We start from the raw sequence: 22,830 nt of genomic DNA on the forward strand, positions 1-22,830 counted from the left end.
TGGCTGTCTGATCACCTATCAAAGCTGCCTTTTCCTCTTAAAATTATATCAGTCTCTTTCATGGATATTTGACATTTGGAAGTGTTTCCTTTTGAGTGTCATTCCCTCTGCAGTGTGGGCTGGGTTTTGCCTTCTTTCAGTCCAGGGAAGAGGGGCTGAAGGTGGAGGGAAACGGTAGCTCCTGGGATAGTTCTGTGGTGTGAAAACGCTGCCAGCAGTGGCAGTGCTGGAAGGAAGCTCTTGTTGGCGAGTGGATGTTTTCTGCTTTTAATTTAGTCTTTGCCACCTCTCTCCACAGATGATGGGATTAGCTCTGAAAGAGTCGCACAGGTCATGGGGCTCCCCGATCGGTGTCAGCACGCAGCACACATCATCAGTGAGCTCATCCTCACGGCACAGGTGGGTTCTGGAAGTGCTTTTTGGGAATGCAGGCTGCATGCAGGCAGCTGGATGGAGGGATGGAGCCATCTTCTGAAAAGCAGCAGTGTTCAATTTTCCCCTGGTAGGCCACACATGCTGCTGCCCAGAGCTGCTAGATTTGAGGTTTGTTTGTTTATGGTGGAAGTTCTTTTAATGTAATGTCAACTAACTGAGCTGTGGGAAGGTCTTCTATTCCCAGGCCTATGAGGCCTCATTACAGCTCCACATCTATCTCCTCTTTAGTTGTTGTTGTTTGGAAACAGTGATGTGATGGAATGGAGTCCATCAGCATCAGTGACTGGAGGCTCTGCTTAGACAGCAGAGCATTGCCAGTGCTCAGTGGTGCCTCTTCTTCAGACTCCAGTCCTCTGGTCTGGTGGAGGCACAGGAAGGTGATGAGTGCTCAGGCATTGTGTCACTGTGCTCTTAAGACACACCAACATACTGCATTACACAAGAGCAGGAAGTACAAAGCTGAAGTACTTGGGCAGGCTCTGGAAGGAGGTTGTATATTCCCTTTGTAGTATGAGAAATGAAAACTTTAGGCCATTTCAGAAACCTGAATGTAATTTGTCCAATGAGGTCCATAATTTGTCCATCTTGATATCTCTTCTTGCCCCAATACCTGGTTTGAAAACTTGATTTCATAATTTGCTGTAATAATTTACTTAAATGTGGTAGCCTCTGACTGCCCATGGCATTTGGAGAAATCACTTAGTTAAAGGACATACCTATTTTGGGTGTCTTTGAACTTAAAAGCTTCCTTTGGACGTTTTGGAAAATGTGCATTTCTGCTGAATAATTCCAGCAGGAGGACACTTGAAAGGGTTTGAAAGCAACTTTCCTGTCTGTCAGTGCCAAGATACATTGTTTGCTCTAAAGAGAGCCCCCATCACAAACTGAAAGTTCTTTAGTCCTTTAGATGCTTATTTATAGGTTTGTTTCAGCAGATGTAAAGGCATGCATTTAAAAATACAAATATCTTCCTGAATCAGGAAGGCAGCTGTAACCTACATTACTTCAAAACCTTGAATATGAAACTGAGGTTCAGGAATATCTCAATTCAATGCCATTGATTATGAGGCAGTTTAACTTACCTTGCTTTATTTTGTTTTTAATGTGCATTGGGGCCAGCACAAAAATACTGATACACATGTTTTGCCTTCTAAGGAACGAGATGGCTTTGGAAGCTTGGCTGTTGCCCGAGGAAGAGGTCGTGGCCGTGGAGACTGGAGTGTTGGAACACCTGGGGGCATGCAGGAAATCACCTACACTGTTCCAGCTGACAAGTGTGGCCTTGTTATAGGCAAAGGTGGGTTTGGTGACTCCAAATATCACAGCTTGCAATCCTCCTGTCTCAGGATGGTCATGTTCTTGCTGCTTTACAGTGAACTTTGGGGTTTTCTGTGATTGTAGGTGTTTAGTGCCCGGTGAATGCAGCATAGGAATAAGCTGAAAGCGCTTGTGGTTGTTTTCTTTGTGGTGTTCTCACTCATAATTGTACTCTCCAGGCCCTTGTTCACAAGCTGTAAGAGAGGCTCTTAATGCAGAGCTGTCAAATAAGCTTGTTATAACAAGCAGCTGGCTGAGAAAAGGCAGGTTCGTTTGTGGATTCTTTTTACAGAGAATTCGTTTGAAGGACGGTGTATCGGGGACAAGCAGAACAGTCATTTCATCGTGCTGGATTTCTGTGAGTGCTGTGTGAGGAAATGGAAGGTCTCTGAGTGTGGTAATAACAGTAGGTGCTTCCAACCACGTACCTGAAGTGTGTGATGAAGGAAGTAGGAGGATTTGTCTGCCTCTGTGCTGGCACCTGACCTGGCACAGCAGCCTGGTGCACCTTGTGCCACTTGGCTGAATATGTTCACTGCCATGGAGGCCCCTTGGCTGCCTGGCCAGTGGGGATCTCTCCATGCTAAGGAGATTGATGAGGAGTCATCCTCTCAACCAGGACAACCCCATGATGGTTATGAAACTGAGCATCAGCAGCAGACTCAGTTTGTCAGAGAGCAGGAGCTGCTCGTGGGGCTGTGGCAGGACTTTGGGTAGAGCCAGGAGCAGACAAGCTCTCTAGCTCTGAACTGCTGCGATGCGTCTGAGCTAATGCACTGACCTATCAAAGGTGGTGCTTCATTTTTCTATCTGCTTATTTCAGAATGAATGACATATGCCTGGACCAGTATTTAAGTAATCACAGTTGGCTTTCAGCCTCAGCAGAGAATAGACAAGGAATAGATAAGTTACAGCAGAAAAGGAGGCAGAGACCTGAGGGCATTGGGCCAAGTTTCAGTGGCTTTGAGTGTTCCGGGCAGGAGGGAGCTTGTGGTGAGCCTTGTTGTGGCCTCTTTCCCTGCTGCACATCCCTGCTGTTCCCTGCCATGTGCCTGTCCCCACAGCACCCTGACCTCCTGCCCAGGGACACGGGCAGGTCAGCCCTGCATCTGCAATTGTTTTCAGATGTTGTTTTTTGCCACAAGCCTGTTCACAAACCTGAAAACTTATTTCAGTATGAAAAACCACCTGCTTTCCCCATTATGCAGAAATTGCAATGATTATGCTTGTCCTCACTGAACAGTCCAGTTGGCCAAAAGATCAAGCAAAGTAAATTTTAAGCCCACGAGTGAGACTTATATGTGCTGAAAAATCAAATTATAATGAAACTTTATTGCTGTATCCATTAGTCATCTTTAATAAAGGATCAGAAAAGGTCACTTGTTGTTCAGCAGTGCACTGAAGTGGAGCATTTGTGACTACAGAGAGCACTGTGTGCTGAAAAGATAAATGCAGGTAGTGGAGTGAATGTCCCAGCATTCAAGTGCAGGGCCTGGCGCAGCCTCACTGGGGGGTGAAGGGTGGCTTTTTACCTTTGTTTCCACAACAGCAAAATCGGGATTCTTACTTGGCCAGATCAGAAGCTTTCTGGAGTGACTAATTACTAGTTGTATGGTGATTTGAGTGCTGTAGCATTGTAATACCACCTTGTAATCGGTGTTCTCACAGTGCCTGTGCTCTTAGGCTGTTGCAGCCTTCACTTTTGTCAAGTGAGTGATGGCTGTAGCATTGCCTTTTGGGGTCTGGACCAGCATGGATGTGCTACACTCTCCACACACTGATTCAAGACAGGCAGTTCTTGTTATTTCCTCCCCCTCATGGGACACTGCAGAGCAGAGGGGATCTTAGTGGGGTTTTCTTAACAGTGACCAGTTACAAAACCTTTGCTCTCACTGACAGTTTCTGAGCAGTTTCCAGCTGTTGGGTGTTTTACCTTGCTGTGATACAGGATGGGGCTGTTGGCCTTCCCTGTAAAATTTGGCTGAGGCCTCTGGGCCATCAGCTTGGTCTCGAGATCAGCACCCAAGCAAAGGGTGCTGACCCAAGTGCCTTGGGCACCCAGATGTGGTGTGTGTGATCTGACCTGGTAACTGCTGCTGTGCTCGCAGCTTCACATAACCACTCAAGAAGCAGGAAAAAGAGGGAGGCTGGGAAGTTTCTCAGCTCAATTTCTGCAGCATACATGATTGAAGATCTAGTGCCCTTTTCTTGTGGACATCGCAGCTTGGGAGCATGAGCTTTTAGGAGCCGGTGGGGCTCCCTGCGGATCCTGCGCGTGGCTTTTTCCTCTAGAGGGTGGGTAGGTGCAGCTTTTCTTTCCCAAAGGCCCTGAGGAAGGGTGGAGGCGAGCGCCATACACATGTCAAACTCTGTCTGTGTTTGGTGGTGCTTGGAAACAGCCGCCGCCTCCCTGGGCCCCCCTGGATTTCCATGATAAATACGGCAATCCTGACAGATACCGCGGCCGGCCTGGCTCTTGTCAGCTCGGCCTTTGAGCAGGTTTGATTAATTGCTTTAGGATTTCACGTCCAGCCGGGAGGCCACTCCTGGATCGCTCCTGCCCCCCATCAGGTGGAAGAATGGAGCGGGATGAATGCTCTATAGACAGCCACCATGTGCTGAGCGGGTCACCTCACCGTGGGGAAGAGAACTCCTTCCGGCACCGGCGGCTGCGTCACGGCATTTGCATGCTCTGGAGGCTGGGTTGGGGTAGCTTGGGTGGGAGGGAGCACTTTGACATGTACCAGGCTGCAGGGTGAAGAGGACAAGGGCACTGAGTCCTTCTGGTGTGGGGGTAGGAGCTTGCAGTCTCCCACCAAACCTGGAGAGGCAGCTGACTTAATTCTGCCGTGTGGGGTAGGAGGGACCTGCTGTAGAAGCAGGCCTAACAACCACAGGCTTGGTGCTGAATGCTAAATGGGGCAATGATTTGAAATCTGTATTCTCCTTGCTTCCAGTTTGAGAATGCTTCGATTTTTAATCCCCTTTTGGAAGGAGAAACTAGTCTGCAGTGCAAGTAGCAACCTCTGGTTGTGCCTCTGTCACCCAGTAAAGAAGTTGTGCCGTTCCTTCAAATTGTGTTGCCTGAAAGGGTCCTCTGTTTTCACTAAGCAGATGAAATGGCTGTTGATTCAGATCTCACCTCGATATGTAAAAACCAGAGCTTCGAACAAATCTGCATCAGACAAAAGCATGACACAAAAAAACCCCCTTGGTTTTGAAACTTCATCTTACTCCTTTCCCATGCTTGACTGAAAGTAAGTGGGTTGGCTTTTGGCTGCACAGTACAATCCCTGTTGTCTGCCCAGGGATGTGACATGATTATCTTTTGTTAAATGCATCTTCAAAAATTCATTTAGAAAGAGTTAATTGCCCTTTGGCAACTTTTCCTCCTCCCTTCCCCAAGAAGGCTTTAAAATGTTAAAAAGGTCATGAGTCCATTACAATGAAATGAACAAGTGTCTGCAACATCCACAGTTTGTTTTGAAGTTGTGCTGGATGTATAGAGATGGAAATGTGAGCAAAATTGAGGCGTTTATTTTTGGAGATTCTTTTTAATGAAAACCAAACAAGAATCTCTGGTTCATTTCCTTTGCTCTCTGTCCTGCTTGCTGTCTATCCTTTGAGCTGGTGATTTTTTGGTTTTAATTTAAAAGTTGTAAAACCCCTTCCTTCCCCACACCCTTTAATTTCTCCAGTTGAGTGGAGCTGGTCTGTAAGTTGTGTGAGCTTCCAAAAGAAGAATTGAACCATTGTAACATTGGCTGAGGCTTTTGTTAAGCAAATTTCATGAAGAGACCGGGACCTAGCAGGTCTTGAGGAAATCAGATCCACTTTGACTGGCCCTGCTGCATCCTGCTGGAAGCACTCCTGTGCTCTTGTGCATCCAGATGGCAAACGAGCCAGACATGTTCACTGCATGCACAGCTAACTCTGAAATAGCAGGAGACAGCCTGGAATCGTGTGCTGCCGTGGCTGTGGAGGGATGTGTGGCTGCAGGGTGAATAGGAAGCCTTGTAAGCAGAGGCTGCTTTAAGGCAATAAACCTGATGGGTTTATCAAACAGCACATGTTTGGGAGAAGGCTTGAGCTTTGTTATGTGGCTGGTGGCTTTTTGCCTTAGTGATGGAAAAAAAGAAGAAAAGCCAGCATGTTTAGATTGCAGGTGACCTTCATTTCTTGGAGGATTTGAACAGCTGTGCAAGAACAACAGAATTCAGTCAGTGCAGGTTTTGCATCTGTTTTATCAAAGCGTGTCCCAGTCGTGCTGCAGCTTGTTGGGAGCCTGGCAGTGGGCACATAGCGGGGCTTGTGTGTTCTTTAAGCAGCATCATCCTTGACCCTGAAAACTCTTACAGTAGCTCAAGGTTTCGGGTTATGTTTGTGAGGTAGATTAAAGGAGCAGTATGAGCTCATGTACTGTGGTTTCTTTTGCTGTTGCCATCCTCAGCCCACCTCTCCCGAGGCACACAGAAGGTAGCTGAAACTGTAACCCATTCCCAGGACCTGACTTTGATATGGTTTTATGGCAAGAGATGCTGAATATCCCTCCTTATGTCTTGGCTTTCTTCTCAGGTGGCGAGAACATCAAAAGCATAAACCAGCAGTCGGGAGCGCACGTGGAGCTGCAGAGAAACCCACCCCCGAACACAGATCCTGGCGTACGAATATTCACAATCAGAGGGGTCCCCCAGCAAATCGAGCTCGCTAGACATCTCATAGATGAGAAAGTTGGTGTAAGTTCCATCTCTGCTCTCTTGCTCTGTCCCTTTTGGTGTAAGTTCCATCTCTGCTCTCCTGCTCCGTCCCTCTCAGACGTGCTGTTGTCACTCTTGGGTACGTGTAGGCCTGGACTCACAGGATGGCACAGAACACGCGTGTTTGCATTATTCAGCTTCAAAACCATTTGCCTCTTAGCAGCTGGCTTGAGCTTGATGGCCCTCCAGCATCCATTGGGCTAATTTTTGCTGTGGTCCCAGAAGGATTTGACTGTTGACATAATGCTGGGTAGTGTATACAGCTATATGAGAGGGAAGAACAGCAATATAAGGTATGAAAAGGCTGTCAAAGGAGATTTTTGAAAGGAAGACAATAGTGTCGCTGTGTGAGAATAACCCAGTCCTGGCAGCATTGTCCTGAAAGTAAAACGCTCGACTCCTTGTTCAGTAAGTTCAGGATGACTTATCTTACACTTAACACAGTGCTGTGGTATTGAAGCTTAATAATGTCAGGCTGCAGTACCACTGAATGGGGAAGAGTTTGGTAAAAAAGTATGGAAAATACTGAACTGGGGCATGGCAAAGCTGCCTTTGTGCTGAATTGCTTGAGAGGAGAAGGCTTGATACCAACTTCAGGATCCATGTGTCCCAGGCTGTCTTCTCTCCTTTCTTACTACTCGTAGTAGCTGCCTCCACCCTGTACTTGGAGCTAGCATTAAATATTTGTGGATTCTGTGACAGGGTACCAGCATGAGTGGACCTGGAGGATTTGGTCAAAGTCCGTTCAGCCAAGCACCTGCTACACCTCATCAAAAGTAAGCTGCTGCACCTCCTCACCCGTGGGCTGGGGGGAATGGCTGGGAGCTAGAAAGTGCTGGGAGAAGGGTGGAGGGCCCTGAAAGGGTGGGGTATGAGTGGAGCCTTTTCAAGATTGAGCACTCAGAAGCAAAAGCAAGTGAGCTCAATCCTTTAAGCTTGACTACAGGAAAGATTTCATCTATTAAATAATAAAGCAGGTAGGTATTGGCATCTCCAAAATTCCTGTCTCTAGTGCAGTGAGAGCATGGGAAGAAGCCTGAGCTGCACAGAGCACAAGGAGTGCTGTTCATTGTGATGTATCTTCACCTTGGCTTCATGAACAGACTGATACCAAGGCAGGACATAACAGTTCACACCTGCACAGCTTTCCTTTTGCTCCCGTGTTCACCTCTTTGCTCAGCAGCTGCTGACTATAAGTGACAACTTCTCTTCTCTGGGCAGCTTCATGTCTCTGGCCTGGTAAGTATTTTATTGTCTACTTGAGCATGGCTTTTTGTCCTCTGCAGTGGTCCTCAGGCGTTCATGACGCAGGGCTGGGGCAGTACCTACCAGACATGGCAGCAGCCTGGACAACAAGTCCCAAGTAAGTGCCAGGACCTGGGCTGGAGAAGGGTTGGTGTTCCTGTTGCTTTGTGCCTGCAAAGGGCAAGTTCACCCATGAGACCACGTGTGTGAAAACAGCAGAATGGTTTCCTGAGCAGAAGAGGTGTGTGGAGGCATGTGGTGGTGTTTGAGCTCAGAACAAGCTGAAGGCCTTGGAAAACTTTTGCTTTTTATGTGCTTAACTGCTTATTGCCTCTTTCTGCTCTTTGGGTAGAAACTTGGTCCTTGCTGTCTGTTCCTCTCTAACAAAAGCATTCCTGCCTCCGGCTCTCTTCTCCCAGGATTCTCCAGGCAAGCACTTGCCAACCACACTTCGCCCTAATAGGCACACTATTGGTGCTGAGCTCTCCCATCTCTTTGTTCTTGACCTTATCACTTATTGCTTATTTTCTTATTTAATTGTTCCTTATGAGCTTTTCTTGCTGTTCAAATTCCAGACTGATGTAATGACTGGGGAAGGGGATGCAGGAAATAGAAGGAAGGTTAGGCAGGGCTCCTGTACTGGTCATTTTTTCCTGAAAGCCTCTTGAGTCAAAATTGAGCAGTTTGGAATGGGGAGTCACCTTTTCAGAATAATTCAAGTAGTAAATGCTGGTGGTGATGGCTGTAGCTGCATCATCCTGTGTCTCCAGCAGCCAGAGGAATGGTTTGCCCTAAACAGAGCAGATTCATGTCTGCTTGGTAATCTCAAAGCTCACATGGTGGTGGTAATGTCCAAAGGACACTTGCAGTCACAATTTTTCAAGAAATAGGAATTTTTAAATGGTCTGGTCTCATGAAACTAAAGCTAAGCACCAAAAGGTATGTGGGGGGATAATTTTAAAAGGGGGGTTAATGGCAGATGCTTTTCCCTGCTAAGGCTGATTTAGCAATGAAGTAGATAATGAACTTTGGTATAAATTTCCTCTCTTGGAAGTGCCTGAGGTAGAAGAATCATTGCAGGGACAATGCCTGCAATTGCACTTGTGATTCCCTGTAACACTAATCACCTTTGAGTGTTTATGAAATTGTGCATATGTGAAATTTGGAAATCTCAGTGCTGCTTTGTTAACTTGGTGCACTTCTGAAATGTGTGCTGTGGTGGCACATGGGAAGCTTGCACAGGAAGTGTGTGTTAAACTCTGGATGAGTCCTGCCTCTTAGCAATTCCAGTCTAGAAATGATGAGTTTTCCTTTGAGCACTAGGGGTCTTGGAGAACGTCAGGAGTTGTTCTGTTTTCAGCACATTAAAATGCAGTGGTGGGCTTCAATGGACTTTTCTTCTGTACAGGAGTGGAATGGTGTGGTACTGGAGAAGAGTATGTTCTCATTAACTTGTTTTATACAGGAAAAATTGTTATTCTACTCCTTTCCTTTGCACGCCAAGCGCTCTCCTCTTCCCTGAGCTTTGGGAAGCAGAGCAGTCAGTGCAGCAGGGAAAGCTCCACAAAAAAAAATTTAACTTTTATCTCCCATGGAGCCTTGGAATAAATGCTTACAAAGCTGCATTGCTCTTTGCCTTGCAAGGTGCCTTTCGAAACTCACCTTGGTAACTTAACTTTGTTCTCAGCTTCCTGAAACATCCCCTCATGCTGACCAGCAGTCACTGGGGAAAGAAAAATCTCCCTTCCTGCAGCAGATAATCATGTCTCAGGCTCACCCCTCCTGGCTTTGGAGCCTGGTGTAGGAAGCACAGCCCCCTTGAGCCCCCTGATGAGCAATAATGCAGCTCATACCCCAGTGATGACAGTTTTGCACTGTCAGGTTTCAGCTGGCTCCCAAAAACCCTTGGAGCTTCCTGCCTTGTCATTGTCCTTCCCCTGTGTGGCTTTAGTCCCACACTGCTGTCTTTTGGAGGCAGATGTTTTATTTCTGCTGTTGAGTGTGATGGAGAATGTTGGCTCCCTAGTTCCGTGTGTGCTTAGGATGCTCCCTCTTGCTGTTTGTAGCCAGGCACACTGAAGGCAGGCTGGGTGTGGAGAGAGGACACACACATAACGCTTTCAGAACCTTCACCACTCTCCTCGGCTGCAGCGGTGCCCAGGCAGCCCAGGTGGAGCTCACCAAGGCATAGGAGGATTATTGTAAGAAATAGGTAAATACCTGCTTTTGCGCTTCTTAGTTGGAAAACAGCCTTGTGCAGGGTTCCTTGCCCGAGTGCTGCAGCCTGTGTGTGACAGCTCTGTCAGCCCCGTCACAGTGCCGGCGTCCCGGGGACAGCCTCGAGTGCCCTCCTTGTGGGAGGAGGGGCAGACCCCCACCCCCTACACATGTATTTAGATTTTAATTACTTCCCCCATCTTAAATAAATTAACTGGCTGGGGAAACATTTTGCTGTGAAATGCATTTAGCTGCGTGTCCTTTCAGCCTGCTGCGGACTGTAATTCTCCGAGAAGAAAAGGCATTGAAGGAGGTCCTTTGTTGGCATTAGCAGGTGGACAGTTGAGGCAGCCTTGACCTCTGCCAGAAAAGGTCCTGACTTGTAGCGTTGGTCAAGTCTTTTAACCCGCTTTTATGCCCCTGGACAGGACACTGCTGCCCTGTTCCCTCCACCCACTTCACACTTGCAGTGTATTATTTTCCCCCTTCCCCCCACTTCAAAGCCCCCCTTGGGCTGGCGTCGGGGCCAGGCTGCGCATGGAGCTGGGATGGGATGGGAAGAGCTCTGCTCCACGCGTGTCCTCTGTCCTTGCCTGCTCTCCTTGTCTGCAGTAGCTCGTGCTCCCCACTCCTGCTGTGCCTCTCTGCCGTTCCCAGCTGCTGTGTTTGCTGCTTGTTTGTCGTGTGTCTCACTGAGGGCTCTGTGCTCCCACTGGGATCCAGGGAAGCATGGGAAGAGCAGGTATCCTTCCTCTGTCCCGGCTGGCCAGGCTCTCCCTGCAGGAACCCTTAGATGTGCTAGGTTGAAGGTGTCTTAGTGCTTCAAAGATGGGGAGTCTGTGCTAGATGGAGCCCAAGGTTTGGGATCTGTGAGCTGACACTGGCACTGCTTCCCTTGGAGCAGCGTAGGAGCCTGGAGATGACACCGCGAGCCAGCCATGGCTGTTTGGGGATGCTGTGGCTGCCTCTCCAGTGATGCCTGGGGTGTGTGCTGGGGGCAGTGAGGCTGGCTGTGCCCTGTGCAGGGCTCATGGCACCTTGAGGAGCCGGGAGCAGAGTGGCAGGTCATGCCACTGGAGGCTCGCGTGTGGATGGGCACTGCCCACAGGGGTCCCTCAGCTCTGCTCCACTGAGGAGACTGGGGGTGAAGGATGCAGCCCCTGACAAACAAGTGAGGTGACTGAAAACATGGCCATCCCCTTGGCAGCTCTGTGGAGGTGACAGGTCTCAGCTGTGTCAGGTGTCCCAGCTCTCCTGCACTCAATGCAAGCAGTCTGAGAGCCCAGGGTGGCTGATTGCAGACTGGGCAGTTCCCAGCCACGTGCTTTGGCTTGAGCAGGTCCCAGCAGGGTGACATTTGGCTTCATGCCCTTCAGCAGATGAGGTGAAATCAGGAACTCAAGCTTTTTCTCAGCTTCTCCTGAACTGAAGATGCCCAACACTGTAGAAAGGTGGAAGCTGAAGTGTCAAGTCTGGGCAGCTGGGGTAGACCCAGGGCCTGTCTAGTGGAAAGGTAGATGTCACTGGCTGGAAACTGTCACCTGTTCCATACTGACGTGCCCCTTGTTGTCATCTTTGCACAGGCCAACAGAGCCAGCAGCAGAACAGCCATCCCGATTACAGCAAAGCATGGGAGGAGTATTTCAAAAAACAGAGTGAGTGAAACAGGCGTATTGGAGATGAATCAGCTCTTGTTACAAGGAGTTCACTCTAATCCGATGACTTGCATCTCCATCCCTGCCATTTTTAGCTTCCAGTCCTTTCCAGATCCCCTTTGGTGCTGTCCTGTTGGTGATGGTGCATGTAGTGCTCCCACAGAAAGCTCTCGGTTGTGCTGTCGCGCCTCGGGAGAGCTGCTCCCGCTGAGCCCCGGTCCCCTCGTGCCCACGCTTGCAGCCAGCCTGCCTGGGGAAGCACCGAGCATGCAGGAACTGATGCTGGCAAAATCCAGAAAGCTGGAGCTGGGTTGTGAGAGGGTAGGAGAGCTCATGGAAAGTCACAGGCCTGGCTCTCCCCACCGTGTTACAGGGCGCATGATCCCGACCTCTGGACCTGCTTTGACATGGTGCTGCTGGAGGCTTTGGGCCTTTGAGGATGAGGGGTGTGCAGGCTGTCAGCCTGTCCCTGTAGCTGCAGGAACGCTCTGGGTGCTTTCTGCCTGCTCTTGGCTTGTTGTCCCTCACAGTCCAGCTTGGAGCCCGTCCTGCTGTCCCACGCAGCAGAGCTGGTGTTGCTCTGTCAGGTGTCTGCAGCAGCCGGAATGGGGCTGGCTCTTCTGTAAGCTTGACAAAAGGAGATCCTAAGCCTGGGCTTGGGCTTCTGGAATTGCTTATCTCTGCCTTTTTTCTTCCTTCCCCGCAGGTCATGCTGCCAGTGCTGCTTCTCAGGCAAGTTCTCAGCCGGACTACACGATGGCTTGGGCAGAGTATTACCGACAGCAGGCTGCCTACTACGGGCAGACACTAGGGCAGGCTCAGGCTCACAGCCAGGTCTGTATTCACCTTCCCCGAACCCCTCTGCTCCTTCTCTTGGGGAACTGGGTATATTTGCCTTGCTCTGGTGGGGGACTCTCCTTCAGGTTCACATGGTGAAGCAGAGATGTTTTGTGGCTGAGGAAGTGATCACAGAAGCGTTACCTCAACATCAGTCTTATGTTCCTGTACAGGGTGGGTGAGGGTTTTTTGGGAGCGGACTGGGAGGTTATTTGTTTCTTCTGGGAGCCTTTCCTTATAGTTACAGTTATTCCCAGGCAGTTGTTTGACTTGGGGGAATTAAAGTAAAAGGAATGATGAAGCCAAGCTGGTGAGGCAGCACAGCACAGGACTGTGAGCGCAGGCTTTTCCTTTTCTCGTGCTGGGACGGGAGCTGTGTGCTCACCAGCTCCCTGTCCTGAAAGAGACCAAAACTGTTGAAAAATGCTTTGGAGTAAAATCTCCCCTCAGCTGTCGCTCAGCTCACCAGAGAGTTGTGTGAGATCTATCCTGATCACACTTGGTGCTTTCCCGAGGACCGGCTCTGCGGGGCAAACAATGCGGCGAAAGGCAAAGCACCCGGGCACCTTGCTGTGGTCTGACACTTGTCCCCACTGCTCCACATTTAGCTCTGGCTCCCGGGAGCAGAGGCTGCTGTGGATGCTGGCCCCCAGCAGCTGCTCTCGGCTCACACCGGCGAGGTGGAGCCGGGTGCCGGTGCCGGCGCTCGCCGCGGGCGCTGGCCAAGTGTGACCTGGACGCGGTGATAAAAGGGCTTCTCTTCATTCCTCCCCGGGTCTGCTCCGCTGCAAAGAGGGATCTTGTTTGGTGAGGGGCAGGAGAGCTCTGGGACAGCGTTAGGGCAGAGGGCTCCGATGGCAGCTCGGAGCATCCTTTGAGCTCTGTTTCCCACTCCGCTGCAGTGGGGACAGACCTGTGTCGGGGGAGGAGGGCTCGGCAGCTTTGATAATTTGCTGCTGCTCAGTAACTTCTCCTTTTCTCCCCTCTCTCTTTCCAGGAGCAGTAGAACAAGGTCCTCGTGGCAATTTTTTTTCCTTGGAATTGTTGTGGAAGAAAACCTTTTTGTAACAGAGGTTTCTAGATTTGCAACATTTTGATGAAGACTTTTCTGTTTGTGGAACACTAGCTGTAGGATAATCTATACTGAACTTTTCTAAGAATCAGGAACAATTAGTAATGTACTAAACGTATGGACATGCTGGTAATTTTGTTTCCAAATTTATATTAAAACAAAACCTCCGGGATTCTTTTTGGAGAGAAGCCAGAGAATTTGCAGGCACCAAAACGCACCCCAGAGCTGTGACATTTCAATATGTGGGTTTTTTGTGTGGTTTTTTTTTTTTTTTCCTTTTAATTTTCGATCTTTTCTGTTGGAACAGAAAGAGTGGCTTGGAAGTCTTAGGTGGTATGTAACAAATCTTAAAAAGAAAAAAAATTTAAACAGTATTTAAATATTCTTAAATATGTAAATTCATTAAATGTTTTACTTCTAATTTCTTGTATCTTGGCTGTCTTTGATTTTATTGCATTTTTAAAAAACTGAACTATGATATGTATTGTAATTAATGATATGATTTCTGTATTTGAAACAGTTACTGTTTGCAAGTTCGGGGGGGGGCATTTTGTAGGGTTTGTATAATTTCTAGAGTCTAAAGGGGTAATATAAAAACGTGTTAATTTTTTTTAGCAATACATTTTTTCATGTCTCCATTGCTAGTTGCATTTATGTATCTAAGACCTCCAAGCTTGTTAAAAAAAAGAAAAAACAAAAAAAAAAGAAAAAGAAAAGAAAAAAAAACTTCTTCTATGCTCTCAGAAATATAAATACTGTTATTTTTAATATTAAAATGAATCTGCTATTAGTACCTTTAACAAACACTGTGGAACATAAAACCATATAAAAGGTAGTAACTATTTTTTAATTCCAAGGTGTTTTTTGCTTTTTTGTTTCTTTTAAATATTTTCTTATCTAATATTTGTCAAATTACCTAGAGAAATAAATGAATCTAGTATTAACCACAGTATGCGCTAAATAATTTTGATTTAATAAAAGGGATAATATGATTTCTGATGTTTACTGTAGTGTTTCTTGTACAGATAACAGTGTATTTTTAAAGGAAAAACGGAATTGAAGCTATTTTTTCTTGCATTTTTAATTGCCCTGCGGGACATTCCGTTTTTAAATGTACTGAATTTACTGTTCTTGGGTTCTTTCCTTATTTTTCCTTATGCTTGAAATGTCTAACTATAAAGAACCGCGATTGGATAATGTTGAGCATGGTGTTTAAAAAAAAAAAGTGTTCTTTTTATTTGACTGACAGTTGCATTTTACACTTCTATATAATAAAATTTCCACAAGGTGTCTTGTGGGTGAAGTATTTCCCGTCTCCTGGACTCCATTGTTCCCTCTCCGCAGATCCCGGCTCCTCGTGCCGCGTCCTGGGGCGTTTGGGGTGATCACTGTGGGCAGCACCAGCCTTAATTCCGGAGAAACTGTGTCACTGTCACATCCTGCTGCTGCTGTGACACCGAGGATTCCCATGGAAGTCTCTGTGCCTGTCGCTGTTTGGGCCAGGAGGATTCGTGTTAACACCGGGAAGTTTCCTCTGCAGCCCTGTAAAGGTTTTATTGCTGAGGAGTTGGCAGCCCCTGGTTTTAATACTCTGCACTTGTTGCTCTTCCCCAGCTTTGTGGCTGAATCCATGCAGGATCCCTCCCTGCAAGGGGGTCACTGGAGCAGCACCCACTGGGAGAGGGATGGGAGGGACGTGGCTCCAGCCATTATCAGATGTGTTAAGGGCATTAACCTTTAGTTGTGCCCAGGCCAAGTTTGCCAATAACTGGAGCCCCTTTCTTGTAAAATGTGGGTTTTGAGCTCCTCCAACCTAAGGCAGCTCCATCCCCTGCTCCCAGGCAGCTGCGGGGGGTTATGACGGGGGAAGGGAGGAAAGAAAATCCCATCTGCAAAGCTGGGAGCGGGAGGCACGTTGAGAGCCGGAAGAAAAGGAGATGTAGCATCTCTAAATATACCTCCAGAGAATCAAGAGAGACATTGAAAGATGGGATAGTAAAAGCCACTTGGAAAGAGAGGAGAGGGGGGGAAAAAATGGCTGGAGGAGGGCATAAAGGCTGCTGATGGGAATTGGGAGTGGGCATTACCGAGAAGACTTCCTTCTAATTCATCTTCCAAGCCCTGTGCCAAAACAGCATTTGGCATGGTTCACAGGGAGCAATTGTGTGATAATGAACCCTAAGGTGTCCCTTAATTGAAGACTGAGGATTACAGATTGTGCCAATAGTCGTAAATGGCGCAGGATTGTGGGAGGATGCATTTTCTTAAATGTATCTGTAAGTACAGATGAGTGAGTCTCCCCAGTGAAATGCCCGTACTATAAATTATGGAAATATCTCTTTCTGATGCAACCTTTTATTGAGGGGGTGGGGCAGCAGCACAAGAAATAGTTTGCAAGCCTTTGAAATTTGGCCTGTCATTAAGATGGTGCCTGCAAAGCTGAGGTTTCATCAGCAGTCTGGTGTCCTGGAAGGATGAAGTGCTTGAAACGTTCCCAAGTTCACCAATTTGTTTTCCATTATTGCTGCCTGCTCAGGGCGGAGAGGCCACGGATGTTGAACTGTTGTGAGTCCATGACGGGCTGGAGAGGGGCAGGGTTTGAGGCAGAGATGCCTCAGCACTCCATGAGGAGCTGGTGGCCCCTGGGTTCCTCCAAATGCTCCTCCAGCCCTGCTGCCTTCCTGGTCTCTGTCCATCCAGGGGGTCCTGGGACTGGTCTGATGGTCAGTCCCACCCCAGGGCTGGACAGGCCCCCTCACTTTTCAGTCTGGGGTCTGCAGGCAGCTCCTCGTGTCCCCTGGCTCAGGTGTGTGGTGCAGCCCAGAAGATGCTGTGGTGCCTTCAAAGCCAAGTCCTGGTGTCGAGGAGGGGAACCGAATCTCCTGCTCAGCTCTGGGCAAATTTAACCGCCAGTAATGTGGGTTAAGCCCTGGCTGCACTGGGTTTTGAGGCAGGAAGGGTTTGTCTGTCCCTTTGGCAGGAACTGGACGCTGCATGGAGCAGGAGCAGTCCCTGAGGGCTGTGCAGGAGCTGGCAGGTGGGACACGTTTGGGACCTCGGGGTCCGTGAACGGCGATGGGGATGGTGCAGCCATTTCCTCCTCACACGGAGCCAGAGCCCAGCACGAGGCCGTGCCAGGACAGCATCCTGACGGGCAGTGAGGTGATCCCATGAGAAGACCTTCAGTTTGGGGAAGGCTTGGCCCTCCAGAGTGTGACATTTGGGAAGAGAGAAACTGGAGTCAACGGCCCCAGCAGGAGATGTCCAGCCCCTGTTCTTCCCTACTTTGACAAAGAGTGCTCCTTCCCTCAGTCGCTTTCCGGAGTCCTTGGCTCAGGCACACGATGGCTCTGCTCCCCCCAGAATTAATCCATCTCAGGTCTATCCAGCAGCACAGCTTTGCTGGGTGTGTGTGGGTGTCTGGACCGTGTCCCACAGGACTCCCCAAGCTGGCAGCACCCACCCCCCTCTGCAGGCAGAGCCTGAATCCTGAGCAGACATTTTTGTGGTACTTCTGCAAACCCTTTCTGAGCAGCAGCCCTAAAAACCCCGTTGCTAAAGCATCTCACTGAGTCCAAGATGACCCTGATGCTCTCCTGTGCTCTATATTCAGTGAGCCTGAACAGGTAAGGCTCTTTTAGTAGTGGGAGACTTTGAGATGTCTAAAATACTTTCTTTAATTTTGCATGATTTGAGAACGAACTACATTATGGCCATTGCAAGTTAGACTGAAATGACTGTTGAAAGAGACAAGATGATGTGGGACAATTTTTTTTCCCATTCTCCAAGTATTAAATATTTAATTGCATTAAAGGAATGGTGTGTTTACAGTAATGGGCAGCGTGGTCAGGGCGAGAGCTCCTGGTGTTTAACATGGAGCTTTCCAACGGGATGTGGATGTTCACAAGGTCCCACCTGCACTGCTGCTTCTCCCCTAAACTCACCTGGTTCCTCCCACTCTCAGGGGGATTTTCAGGGCTGTTGGTGTTTGTAGGATTGTGGCACAGGGTGAGGAATTGGGATCTTGCAGTGTCAGTGTGTCCTGTCAAGCAGCACATGGGTGTTTATTCCATGCAGGGAGCTCTTTATCCTTCAATTGGCTGGTTTGGAGGTTTTTTCGCTGGATTTGCTGTGGGTAGCAGCAGCACAGGGTAGCCATGGCAGACAGTGCTTCTCTGTTCTCATGAGGCTGGAAAAGACACAAAAGAAACTTTCCAGAACTTTTAATGACAGAAATTAGTGTTATGTGATGTTAAGATGAGTTGAAAGAGCCACAGCTCCCTAGTCTAGGGAGTCCTAGGAGGAGATGGTGGACCCCAGAGCCGAGGGCAGTGGGAGGGCAGAGAGCCCCATCCTTGTCTGGGTGGCTCCTCAGTGGGTGCTGGAGATGGAGGAAGATGGCAGAGGGGAACCAGCCATCCCTGCGATGAAGGATTTGCAGCAGTGGATGCCCTGGTCTGCCCTGCCACTTCCCTCCAGGTCTGGGGCACCATATTCAAGGCAGGCGACCCAAAAGAGCATCTCTGGGGGTGATATGGGGGCAGGTACCAACAGCCCCCCAGATTATCTTCCCACCCTGCCCCTTGTCACTTGAGGAAATCCTATTTCAAGGCCGCTCTAATGAAGCCTCTGATCTCTGCAGAGCCCGGCTTGCTCCCCTTTAATCCCGGCCGGGCCGGGGTGCAGGTGCCGCGGTCCCGGGGATTAGACGGTCCCTGCCCTTTGTGGGAGCCGTCACTCAGCGCGGCCGTGCCCGGTGAGCCACACGGGGCTCCTTGCTCGGATCATTCGCCAGGCAATATTAAACTTTGCTGCCGCGGGGTCATTCCACGGGGAGGCTGGAGCTGCTGCTCTGTTTGTTTTGGGGGAAATAGGGCTGGTGAAGGGCAGGAGCGGCGGGAGGACTCCACAGCCCCGCGCCGGGGTCACCTGTCTGCCGGGCAGCCCCGTTCCCGTCACCCACCCCTGTCCTCCACCTCGCCTGTGGGGCCTCCTCCGGGCTGCCAGGGCTCATCCGGCCCCGTGGCCCCCGGCCCTGGCGACGCTGCCCAGCCGTGGACCGGGGAAGCTGTGGCTGGATGCTGAGATCCTGGTCCTGCCCAGCCTTAGCTGCCATCTCCCGCAGCCGGCTCCTGCAATGCCCCCGCTGCAGCCCGCGGGTTTGGCAGCTGCTGGAGAGGCACGGCCAGCGTGGCCCTGGCTGTGGGGAGCAGAGCAGGGCAGGAGGAGCAGTGGGGCTCACACACCCCCACACACACCCCCACACAGTCCCCCCTTGGGCACCTCTCCCGGCTGATGTCTCAGCGCAGTCGCCACTCCGGGTCACAGCTGGATTGGAGCTGGTGCTGCAGGAGGGACGGGATGTGGGACAGACGCCGGTGGGATGTGACTGTCCCATCCCCAGGTCACTGCCAGCAGGGAGGAAAAGGCGCAGAGATTTTCCTGTCTTTGCAGCCCACATTCCCCCTCTCTCCCTCCGGCCACCCCGTGCCACCTGCCCCTGTAGCCGAGCCGCGGCACCGCGGAGGTGGCCGAGGAGTCGCCACCGCGATTCGCCACAACCGTGTTCCCCTTCGAGGCCGCTCGGACTCAGCTGGGAAGGTGGTTTTCTTCCTCTTGCTCTTACGTGCCGTGACACCCTCGCAGAAATAATCCTGGAAATAAGACTTAACGGGCAGGAAGGGGGGGGAGAAAGGCAAGAAAGCGAGAGAAAGCGGAGGGGAGAGCGCTCAGCATCTCTGCTCGGCTCCGCGGCCTCCCGCAGAGTGAAATGGAGGCAAATAATGCCCTAAAGCTCCTTCCCCGAGCAGCGCAATCAGCCCGCGGCTCCGAGGAGCTGCCGTGCCCAGGGCCGGGAGGGTCACGGCTTCACCGCACCAAACCCTCCCTGCCCGGAGCCGCTGGGCACCGCCGAGGGGCCGGCAGTGCTCGGGGGCACCCGAACCTTCCCCACCGCTCCCGGCGCCCTCGGAGGGCAGCAGGGACACATCAGCAGTGCTCGGTTTGGAGGGAAACAAGGGGCCGTTCAGCTTCATCCATGGATGTGGCACCTTGGGGACGGTCACTCTCTTCCTTTTTGCCCCTGGGGAGGTGGCAGCGCATCCCCCTCACCACGCACCTGCCTGTGCCCTGTGCTGGCACAGGGATGGGGGATGCTGAGGGCCGCCCTGAAGCAAGGGGTGCACCCCTCCCCGGTGTCCCAGCGCAGACACGGCCCCTCTAGCCCATGATGGAGCTCCCCGAGTGATGATGCAGGGGTGCTGCATGGGGTGGGTGAAGGCGCAGGTGTTCCCCTATAGAGGGAACATGTGAAGGATCCACCGGACCCCTCAGCCCAGGCTCACCCTGGGCATTGCCTTGTCCTCCTGCACTCCCTGCTCCGCCGGTGGGAGCGTTCCCGGGCGCAGGTAACATTTGGGCACATTCCCATAACCGAGTGTCACCAACTGCTGCGGCGGCAGGGCCGGAGTCCCTCTCCAGTGCTGCTGTTTGCTTTGCAGCCTCCTTAGCCCCCATTGAGGCTTTTCAGCTCCGGCCCCTTCAGGGGGTTTAAGTAGGTAAAACCTGAGGAAGAAGCTATTTTCCTCCCTCCCTTTTGAGCCCTGCCTTGTGCCCAAAAGGCCCCCTTGTTTCACGCGTGCCAGTCACCTGGCTGGGCCCCCAGCCCCTTTCTCTCCCAGACTCCCTTTTCTTTCTCCTTTCTCTCTTTTGACTTTTCCAGGAGCCCTCGCTCTCCAAACGAGCTTCAGATTGGATCCAGATTGAGGTCCCTTTGTCTTTCAAGGGTTGTACTAAGCTAATTAAATGTGATCCCAACAAATAAACGCAGATCTCCCCATTACATTCAGGCCTGCCTTTCAGGCAGCACCGGGCGGCCCCTCGCCCCCGCCCGCTCTGCGCAGGGTCCCCCTCATTGAGTCCTGGCCATTGAAAGCACTGCCAGGATTTCTTTTGTGCCGGGGGTCTCCGAGCCCTTTTTCCATCAGAAAAGACCCCCAAACAGCAGCTCGGCCTTTGTGAGTTTGCAAGCAAACGCCAAAGAAAAGCCCCCTGAATGCTTTAATAAATGACACATTTAGCAACTTCGGAGGCGCCTGGCTCCTGCGGCAGCCGCAGGGGTGCGATGATCCCTCCTGCCCCGGCTCCCCCGGCTCCCGCAGGGGTGCGATGATCCCTCCTGCCCCCCTTTCCCTCCGGCTCCCGGGGCATTTGCAGCCCGTGGAGGCGCAGGAGTTGCGGCCGGAGCAGCTGACCGCCTCAGCTCCCAGCCCGGCTCTCCGCCGTCCCGCTTCGCCGGCGCTCGGGGGGCGCACGGAGCAGGTGATGGAGTCGGCCGGGCCGCCCTGCGCCGGCACCGGGCACCGGGGCACCGGGCAGCGGGCGGGGCGCGGCGGGGCAGCGGGGGCCAGGCGGCTTTTGAACTCGGACCCCACGGTCCCTTCGCCTCGTATTAGCGCTGGCAAATCCAAAATCGTTTTTAATGACACATACCACCCCCCCACCCCACCCCGGACCGGGGGCTGCGCTGGACTTTTCTCAGCTCAACTAATATCTTTTTAATGACTTTGGGAGGGGGCAGAGCCCGGCTCTGCCCTAGAGCCTGGATTGCTCCAAACAGATGTTGGGGCAGAGGGAGGGGGATGCACTTCCCTGCCAGGGACTTTCTTCTAAAGTTCAAACGAGAGGGGAGCTTTCAATCACCGCTAAAAATGTATTTCTCCCCATTGAACAATGGGCTCCTTTCTGCGCCCGGGGGGACTCGGCTGCGATCGCGTTTCTGCTGCCGGAGAGGAGAAACCTCCGGTTTTAGGACAAGAAAAACTCAGCTTCGAAAAGAGCTCTTCCCTGCGCCGGTTATTTTCGTAGCTCTGCATCCCTCCTTCATTCACCCTCTACGGAAAAGAAAATTAAAATATTACAAAATTGTGCTAACGAAGCACTAATCCTCCTTCCGATCTGCAGCCCTTCCCCGCCGCACAGGAGCCGCCGCAGATCTTTGCAGTGAAGCCGGGCAGTGAATGCAGGGTTTGAGGAACGAATCGCGGCTGCACCGGCCCGGGGCAGCGGCGGCTCCATCCCCGCATCCCGGCTCCATCCCCGGCGGCCCCACAAGAGTTAAATTTTAAAGCAAATCAAATTCCCATTGGCCACTGTATATTATCTCAGCAGTCTTCATTTGATACCTCTTTAATACAGAAAGGAGCTTTTCAAACCCCTTTTCTCTCTTTTCTCCCCGCCACTCTTTAATAGCAATAAATGTTCAACTGCAATAACTATAAATCAATCTCCGCTCTGTTCAAATCCTATTCATGCGAAGGGCTGGAAGAGGGGAGAGAGCTCCCCCCCGCCCCCCAAAAAGCAGCTGCTGGGCTCTAATCTCCTTTCTTGCACTGTCATTCACCCTCATTTTTCCTCCATCACCCCATCCCTGCAATCTTTTCTTGTTTTGCTTTTCTTTTCTCTCTTTGCTGCATTATGATCCCATGTCTCCCCTCATCAGACCCCAACCTTGTCCAGATCCTGACCATCCCCTTGTAGGCTGTGAAAGAAAAGAAGAGTCCATGGATGTCAAATTGGTCTCAAAAAGACCATGAAAGATTGATTTGCTCCACTTTTCTTCTGCCTGACATTATTTCTGAGGGTCCTGAATGGGAAACCAGAAAGTCTGGGACTGGAATAAAGATGTTCTCTCTGTAAGGGGGAGACGGGGGGGAAAAATGCCCATTTACTCCTGGCCCATCAACCCTGCAAAACAGAGCAAAAGAAAAGAGGACTGTGGCTATTCAGAGTCAGACCAATATGTACACCTCCCAACAATATGCCAATATACTGAGGGCTTCTCTATTAACACCCATGAATATTAAAGTGCTCACTAAACGCTCAGAAGGAACTTTGGGAATATACACATGAAAATACAAGCAGCATTGTGAGGGGCTCAGAACAATGGGGCGGCGATAATGGCCCTTCTCTATTAACAGCCATGAATATTAAACTTGTTTCCTCTTAAATGTTAAAAAGGAGGGATAGCTGCGATATTAAAAAAGAGAAATGAAGAGCGAGGGGGGGCGGGGGGCACACAGCAAAGCACCTTCCTAGGACCGGGAAGAAGCTTTGGGAAACAGCTGGGGATATTTAAAACCACACAGAAAATGGAAGAATTTTTTTTCCACCTTTTTTTACCCCCCCCCCCCGCACCGCGGATCCCCCGCAGCCGGGAGCGAGGTTCAGCGCAGTCCGCACCAGAGCCGCAGGGGGTTCAAGAGCATCTATTATTTTTTGTCCCGGGATAACTTGA

The 22,830-nt window shown here is 50.7% G+C and overlaps 1 protein-coding gene across 5 annotated transcripts in view; it reads left to right on the forward strand.

Moving 5' to 3' along the window:
* Positions 1-14,843, forward strand: part of FUBP3 (far upstream element binding protein 3) — a 40,236-nt gene extending 25,393 nt beyond the window's left edge. For 3 of the 5 annotated variants that reach the window (XM_042052329.1, XM_042052330.1, XM_042052331.1), the window contains 8 exons: positions 299-399; positions 1,591-1,732; positions 6,328-6,488; positions 7,212-7,285; positions 7,796-7,872; positions 11,555-11,626; positions 12,333-12,460; positions 13,461-14,843. In XM_042052329.1, coding sequence (XP_041908263.1) covers positions 299-399; positions 1,591-1,732; positions 6,328-6,488; positions 7,212-7,285; positions 7,796-7,872; positions 11,555-11,626; positions 12,333-12,460; positions 13,461-13,469 — 764 coding nt within the window. In that variant the 3' untranslated portion in view covers positions 13,470-14,843. Of the gene's footprint in view, positions 1-298; positions 400-1,590; positions 1,733-6,327; positions 6,489-7,211; positions 7,286-7,795; positions 7,873-9,820; positions 11,627-12,332; positions 12,461-13,460 lie in introns of those variants that run through there. The other 2 variants (XM_042052332.1, XM_042052333.1) reach the window with 2 other exon arrangements.
* Positions 14,844-22,830: the final 7,987 nt, after the last annotated feature.

The sequence above is a fragment of the Corvus kubaryi genome, unplaced genomic scaffold (assembly GCF_017639235.1).
Source record: "Corvus kubaryi isolate FWS band 111438036 unplaced genomic scaffold, C.kubaryi_AGA036_p1.0 78, whole genome shotgun sequence".
Classification (NCBI taxonomy): Eukaryota; Metazoa; Chordata; class Aves; order Passeriformes; family Corvidae; genus Corvus; species Corvus kubaryi.